Consider the following 8,084-nt stretch of genomic DNA (forward strand, 5'->3'; position numbering starts at 1 on the left):
CACCTCTTTCTTTTTTCTTTTTCTTTTTTCCCTTAAGATTTAAGTGTTTAGATACTCATATATTTCTCTATATCAATTCCTATTGTATGATGAATTTTGCCGAAGTTTTTCCTTTCATAAAAAAAAAAAAAATGATGCATTTTGCCAAAAGATTTTTTTGCTCCCATTGTTTCCAACATACCCAGCAACCACTACCTAAGGCATATTTGTCACATATTACGCACTTATATTTTTGGATTTGAATGTGCTGGAACAAGTACGAGGTTTTCAGTGCCACCTTTTAACCTAGAAATTTGCTTGGCGTCTCACAAAGTTCCTCATCCACTTCTTGCTGTGTGTGACCAGTGACCACTACAACCATCCTTGAAAGATGAGATGAAAGGGTTAGCTTTTAAATATGTCATTACAATTGCTAAAGACAAGCTTAAATGTAATTTTATCAACAATCAACTGTGATAGTTCTTCATGTACGTATTTTATCATTGAGAACGAAGAAGACAGTTTTGGGAATTGATTAATGGGATAGCTAAGGTGGTGGAAATTTTGTTATTTGCATTGTTTTGTAGCGAAGTTATTGTGGGATATTTGATTTTCTTGCTCCCCTTGTTTCCAACATACCAAGCAACCAATAAGGCATATTTGTCACCCACTGAGCACAGAATAGTTTTGGATTGAAATGTGTCGGAACAAGGATGAGGTGTTCAATGCTAGCCATCTCAAAAAGCACCCCATCCACTTCTTGCCAAGTTTGACCACTACAACCATCCTTAAAAAAAGAAAAGGTTTAAAAAATATATATATATATATATATATCTATATATAATTGCAATTGCTAAAGACAGGCCTAAATGTAATTTTATCAACAATGATGTGTGATAGTTCTCCACGTACATATTTTATTATTAGGTATGACGGAAATGATTTTGGGAATTGATTAATTAGATAATTGTGATGGTAGAAGTTTTGTTATCATTGTTTTGTAGCAAAGACATTGTGGGAATTTCACAGTTGTAGATACATTCGGGAATTTGATTCTTGGATTTTGTTTTGGTTTTGGCTTGCCTTCAGTGCTCCTATACATCAAAGGCAACACAAGCACAAACACATATCCTAAAATGGTCATATCATTCTGTATCCAATGTATTATGTATAGGAGCACACGTCCAAAGTTTTGTTTGTTTTTATTGTTTTTATCATAGATACGCTATCATCTTACAAGTCACCTGCCACTGTTGTCATCAGTAACCATTTTACAATCTGTATCTCATGGATTTGACACCATGGTCTTGACACAATACGGGTTCCAGTTAATGGTCTCTAAGATGATTTTTTTTTTTTTAAATGGTTTTAGACCTAAGAATCTATCGCTGCTTAGCGTAATAAAAAAAACTATGATGCACAGATTAGTTGCGTGGGCCTAATAAAACATAGGGATGATAAGATTTGGAAAATTTGACATAATAAGCTATTACATCCGGCATCACATTGATCAGTAAAGTTAACTACTAGAAGCTTAATTAAGAGTGTAGTTAACATAAAGAATAGGCCTTCTTACATTCAGTAAAACCAAAAATAGTAGGGCAATATAATCATCCTTCAAATCATCATTTGGGAGAAGCTTCAACACATTTGAGTTATTATATTTCCTACTATTGCTCCCCATTGGTTACACCCCCACGGATCCTCTTCTGCAGATGCTCCAAGCTAGCCACTCGCTGCAAGGAAGCAGTTCTTCCCATCTTGTTTCCTGATACTGCACCTGCTGCAGGATTCTGCTGCACATTTTCAACAGGTGAAATGTCTGCCATAATAGTCTCTACGATGAATTTTTTTTTTTTTTTTAATGGTTTTAGACCTAAGAATCTATCGCTGCTTAGCGTAATAAAAAAAAACCATGATGCACAAATTAGTAGCGTAGGCCTAATAAAACATAGGGATGATAAGATTTGGAAAATTTGACATAATAAGCTATTACATCCGGCATCACATTGATCAGTAAAGTTAATTACTAGAAGCTTAATTAAGAGTGTAGTTAACATAAAGAATAGGCCTTCTTACATTCAGTAAAACCAAAAATAGTAGGGCAATATAATCATCCTTCAAATCATCATTTGGGAGAAGCTTCAACACATTTGAGTTATTATATTTCCTACTATTGCTCCCCATTGGTTACACCCCCACGGATCCTCTTCTGCAGATGCTCCAAGCTAGCCACTCGCTGCAAGGAAGCAGTTCTTCCCATCTTGTTTCCTGATACTGCACCTGCTGCAGGATTCTGCTGCACATTTTCAACAGGTGAAATGTCTGCCAAGCCATTGTTAACTCTTAGATCATGAGGGGACATATTATTGTTGGTACTGGGTTGATAAAAGTGATGATTAGGGTTATCTTGCACGGGCACGGCAGCATCTGTTGAAGTGTCAGAAGGGCTTCCATCAAAGGATGGCATTTCTATTGTAGACATCTCAGACATACCATGGAACATCGTGTTGTTCAACCCAGTAAATCTTTTGACTGCCTCCTCTGCCATCTTGACCTGAAATATAATTACAACAAATGAGTATAACTAATTAATAAATCATGTTTGTTCCCCTTAAGCAACATTTGTATTCTTAATTGGGAGCCTTTAGTCGTTGAGTTTCAATCCCCATTGGCAAGATACTCAACTTTGAGAACAATCAAAATGAATGGCTTACCTTTGCTCTCAATGTTTCAACATCTGCTTTTAAAACTCTATTATCAACAGCTGCATCACTGTACTTCTGGTTTATTTCAGTAAGACGCTTTAACAGAGAAGAATTTTCCACTCTTAATTGAGAAACCTATTAAGGTCAATGGGTTAGAAATTCTAAACAGATTTGGAAGGGGAAAGAAACAATAGAAGGAAAAAACAATGGATAAAAACTAGGCCATACCTGCGTCTCAAGCTCAGTCAAATGGGCCTGCTTTCTTCTTCTTGAGCGTCTGGCTGACTCTCTATTGGAAAGCATCCTGAAACAGATGGTATGAATCAATTGTATGAAAATGAATTCAACCAGTGAACAGAAGCTTAAAATTGACGCCTCAATGAAAACATAAAGAGAATAAGAAATCTGCACATTTTGAGGTTTCATATGCATCAAATATGCAACCATGAATAACCAGCATGTGTAAATATACTATGCAACACATTATACACATTTTGAACAAGTGTGGACTTGGAAGATAAACACAATTTTTTCATGGATTAATAAAAACTTCCAATAAATCATTTAAGCATAACTTATGAAGTACATCTCAGTCAGGAAATTTGTGTTCCAATCAGCTATCCCATTAAACAGGCAGATCCCTCATCCATGAGATTTATTGTTGAACTTAATTTTAAAAGCAAGTTTTTATGTCCTAATGATAACTATAAACAGAAAATCTTAAAATAATTTAGCAGTACATCCTCCATGGCTTTTCTGTTTGGCATGACAAAGCATGGTTCATATTGCAAGAAACTGCTTTTTGTAGGAACAAACTATAAAAGCCCATTGAAGATGTATTTATGTCAACTTCAGATAGTGTTGCGCCAACTACATAAATTATACCAGTGACTTCCCAGTAGAGAAACAACATACTCTTAACATCTCCAAGTATCATACCTATAATATTATCAATAGAACAGCAGAGACCATGGTTACCTCCTCACACGTTTTGCATCAGCAGGGTCCATATTCTCAGTCAGTTCATTTTCTCCTTCAACTTCCTCATCATCAGACTGCTCTCTTGATGAACCACTTGTTGTTGACCTCACTGGTACCCCAGATCTCTTTTGCATAGAAGGTAAGGAATGAGTTCCAAGTGAAGCATTGGAGTCCTTATCTTGTGACCTGGTTAAATCATACCCTGATCCTACATAGGTAATCATATAAGACAAAAGACAAACAAGTGAATAAAAAATAAACTTAAGAACGTAAGTGTATTACTCATAGTCAACACTAAATTCAAAAGATGAGCTAGGAAAGAGCATAAGGAAAAAAAAGAAGAAGAAGGAATCGAGGCAAGAGGAAAGAGGAAAGATCATGATGTAAAATAATCCTTATTATCACCATCACAAATCATTTATTAATAAGCACCATTCTTATCCGGCTCACCACTCAATTCTCTCAATGTCACCAGTGCAATATTTCTGAGTCTTTTCCATTTATGCCCAAGGCTAGTAACCTCTAACCCAATTCAGTTAATTAAATTGGTCACCATAAATTTCTGTAAATCAATTAGTAAAGCCATCAAGCCACAAAAGTATGGATGTATACCACTCACACCAGAGTTGACATCTACTTTCTCTAGGACTGTGGAGTTTGCCTCAAGTGAAACGTCTGTATTCCATACTTGCCAAAGGAAAAGTATATCAAATTAAGTCATAAAATGTGCATGTAATAAGACCAAAAAACAGTAATCTAACATTTTAAAAATGTACTAAAATTTATAATTTTTTTTTTAGTGGTGTTGTATGCTGAATAAGATTCAAAAGAAAGCTACAAATGCATATTCATTCTTTAGTTTGGACAATAGATTGCAGGGAACAAGGCACTTGTAGAGAATTGCATGTGTAATTCCATAAGGAGCTGGATGTGGTTCAGTGGTCAGTTAACATTTGAAATGCATGTGCCAAAAAGGTTAGGATTGTGGAGCAACTAGACAACAATTGTTGCCCTTGGGTATTCATCATTCAATTCCTTGGGCACATTAACTGGTCAATGGTGTCAAGTAGAGGCTGTCTCATTAAAAGCATTTAAAGGATACTTTTTATTTTTTGCATTAATAGGAGTGGACAATTGAACTGCATAGTCTGACTTTCATTTATTCCTGGGGAGTTGGGGCTGTTTTTATCCATTGCTATTTTTTTGGCCTATTTTTGCAGTGTTTTGGATGCACATTAATTTAAATAATGTTTTTGTTTATAGTTCTCTTTTCTTTAAAAGAAGAAAAAAAAAAAAAAAATCTTAGACAAGTACAAATTACAAACATACAATTGAGTAATGCAAACCTTTAGAAAGGGCTTGGGATCCCAATTGTGAGGTATTGGACGCTTGCAATCCATTGTCAGTTAAAGAACCAGAATCTTGAGGTTTTACTAGAGATCCCTATTGACATGAATAAAACATACTAAGTTAACTAGTATTTATCTGATAAACATAGCTTCAAATCTATATCAAGCAAAACCGAAGTAAAAGAATTAATCTTATGCAATACATATACAAAAGCAAATTGTAGATATTCTTAATCCCATACCACAGAGGCAATTAAATTCTTAAGCATCCATATCAATGGTAGTTTCTAGTTCCTCAAATGATTATAAATGCCATATAGAACCTGAGGTCAGCTGTGACAGATATTGTAATAAACTGTTCATTTGAGATAATAGCCAGGAAGTGACAATTCCACCACATGAAAGAAATTTTCAGTGCCTCATTTACCCCTGCTGTGAAGATCGTTTGGCCAAGCAAACAACCAAAAATAAAAAAGAAAATCCAAATCAACGGACACAACAGTCCAGGCCTAGGTGAATTTTAAGAGTAAAAAACTTTCATAACCAATGCCTAGAAGGATTCTAAGAGTAAAAGACCTTTCCTTTTTAGCTTTCTTGATTACATATAGCGAATGCTAACACATATGAGGAAAATATCAGAGTAAGCAAATGTTGGAGAAAATCAAATTATAACATGTTCCAGAAGAGAATTTTGGTCAAGTTCAATGCCTAAGTGAGGCTAGGAGTATTTTGATTTTGTGCAAGGTTTTTTTAGCCTTTCTCAAAAGTTTAAGGCCATTGGCCAAAAAGAGCATAGTGAGAGAACTGTCATGAAGTTAAACTGTTAAAGTCTTGGACTCTACATTTATTAATCTCTAGCCAGAGCTGATTGACGCTCATCTACTCAGTAAGTGGCGGTCTTTTTTACATTCTTTGTTTCATTTTTTTTCTTTTCCAAAGCAAACTACAATTCAACCTAAGATTTTGACAATTGCTCATCTACTTAAACTTTTTTTTTTTTTTGGGGTAATTTCTTTGAAGCCTTAAGGCCAAGTGATTTTAAAAGCAATCATATAAGACCATGTGACTTCTTGTCTTTACTGTCTTCAAGTTTCTAGCAAAGTTTTCTTTGTAAAACTCAACCTAAATATCCATTAATTATATTTGCACTACTTACGTTTCAGAAAATGCCATAAAATAAAAATAAAATAAAATAAACTTTAAAATTCCTAGTTCTCATTATATTTGACACAAGAAAACAAAAGCCTTCTCTCAGCAGATGCCAAAATAACAACTCAGCTTAATTGAACCAACTTTCGATTCACTAAAAACCAAATCAACACAAGAACATGGCTTCACCACGTTTTCTTTCCTTTTTCTTCATCTTTCTTAAGAACGCGGACAATACCCATGTTCTTTTATTGGTAAACAAGACACAGTCACAGACACAGACTAAACATAAACCAAACTCCAAAAAAGGAAACTCCATGCCTTTCTTTTCTGGTCAAGCTCCTAACAGAGTAGGTTTTCCACATCTCATGCTCAGTTGATGTGACTCTAACCGACTAATCCTTCTTTTGGTTATAAAATCGGCCTTTTATAGCAAAAAAGTTGCTTAAAGCTAATTTAAAGAAATAAATCTTTTCAGTTTTTGGGTTTTTTTTTTCTTTTCTTTTCCTATTTCTATTTTCTCTTTCACTTCATGCATAACTAAAAGATTCAAACTCACCAAACATCATAAACACATTCAAATCAATATAATAACAAGTTATTTTATATTAAAAGAGAGAAATAAAAATTAAATACTTTGTTGGGTCTCTAAGAAAATGCTAGGGAAAAAAAAAATCGTCTTCCAAAGCCTAAATTTCTCACTACATGGGAAGCAAGCAGAAACTTAAATAAATAAATAAAACCACTTTTTTTCATTCCCCAGAAAACCAATAAAACACAAGGAAATTCATACTAAAAGCTTTCTCAGTACCCAAACAAAAGCTAAACAACAACAAACAAACAAAAAACCCAAATACCCAGATAAAGCAAAAAGACTAAAAAAACCCAGATCCAAACTATTCATTTCATCAACTTTATTGGCAACCAAACAAAACCCATGAACTATATTTCAAAAAAAAAAAAAAAAAACCAACAAGAAGAACAAAAATAATAATATTAAAAAAAAAAATACCCGAGATAAAGCAACAGCAGCACAAGCAAGATTGAGCTTGCTTTTAAGGAAAGCCTGGTACTCTTCGGAATCGATCGGAATATTCGGCGGAGGACCGGCATTAAACGACGCCGCCGTGCTCGTCGTTCCGTTGTTGCTCTTGTTCTTGCTAGTAAACGACGTCGTCGAAGCCGCGTTGTTACCATTACCATTACTCTTAGTATTGTTATTGTTATTGCTATGGCTATTATTATTATTATTATTATTATTATTAGCAGCGGTCTTCGTGTCGAGGAGGAGGACGACGTCGTTTTGGGGAGCGGAGGAGGACGCGGTTGTGGTTTCGGTCTCGGACGGTTCGACTTCGAGCTGGAGGAAGCGCTGGAAAGCCCACTCGGAAGCGCTGCGGTTCATCATTTTGGAGGATTCGTCGGCTGTTTGCGGTGGCGAATGAGCCGATGACGACGGAGCTTGTGGTGGTTGTGGGTGTGGGTGCGGTGGTGGTGACCAAAACTGGTCCGACATTTCATCCACTGAAAACACCCTATCCATTTCTCTCTTTTTTTCTTTCTTTCTTCTTCTCTTCTCTCTCTCTCTCTCTATCTCTCTCTCCTATTGTGTGTCTTATGTTTTTTGTTTCGTTTTCCCTCTTTATAAACAAAAAAAAAAAAGGTTTTATCTGCTTTGCTGAGGTGGCATTGAGGTGGAAGCACATTAGTCAAAGTTAAATTTCATGCTTTTTTTTTGGGATTCGGGGATTTTGGATTTTACTATTCTTTTTTTATATGCTTTGGATAATTTTATATTCAAGATTTAACCCCGAAATTTAGGAGGCCTTTTTTTTTTAATTTTTTTTTATAAAAGATAAAAATTCTACTTAATTAATTAAGTGCATACATAAACAAATATTTTTTTTAAAAATTTGAA

General features: G+C 34.9%; 1 protein-coding gene across 3 annotated transcripts; it reads right to left on the reverse strand.

The window, feature by feature from the left end:
• Positions 1–1,945: 1,945 nt before the first annotated feature.
• LOC111987368 (light-inducible protein CPRF2) lies at positions 1,946–7,792 on the reverse strand. 3 transcript variants are annotated; one of them, XM_024019087.2, is made up of 7 exons: positions 7,179–7,792; positions 5,015–5,111; positions 4,281–4,343; positions 3,666–3,876; positions 2,916–2,991; positions 2,697–2,822; positions 1,946–2,536 (listed from the first exon to the last, which is right to left on the reverse strand). In XM_024019087.2, exons 1-7 carry the CDS (start codon positions 7,707–7,709, stop codon positions 2,153–2,155), a joined length of 1,488 nt encoding a protein of 495 aa, XP_023874855.1. In that variant the 5' UTR covers positions 7,710–7,792; the 3' UTR covers positions 1,946–2,152. The 3 variants fall into 3 exon arrangements, with proteins under 3 accessions (XP_023874855.1, XP_023874850.1, XP_023874859.1); XM_024019082.2 differs by having other exon boundaries at positions 4,281–4,355; XM_024019091.2 differs by lacking the exon at positions 4,281–4,343.
• Positions 7,793–8,084: the final 292 nt, after the last annotated feature.

The sequence above is a fragment of the Quercus suber genome, unplaced genomic scaffold (genome assembly GCF_002906115.3).
Source record: "Quercus suber isolate HL8 unplaced genomic scaffold, Cork oak 2.0 scaffold_786, whole genome shotgun sequence".
Classification (NCBI taxonomy): Eukaryota; Viridiplantae; Streptophyta; class Magnoliopsida; order Fagales; family Fagaceae; genus Quercus; species Quercus suber.

Excerpts from the sequence above, each read along its gene's own strand:
- LOC111987368 (XM_024019082.2), bottom strand. The coding sequence starts at position 7,709 with ATGGATAGGGTGTTTTCAGTGGATGAAATGTCGGACCAGTTTTGGTCA. Across the intron at positions 2,992-3,665 it reads GATGCAAAACGTGTGAGGAG|GATGCTTTCCAATAGAGAGT; the intron begins GTAACCATGGTC and ends CATCTGTTTCAG. Across the intron at positions 2,537-2,696 it reads TTGAAACATTGAGAGCAAAG|GTCAAGATGGCAGAGGAGGC; the intron begins GTAAGCCATTCA and ends ATTATATTTCAG.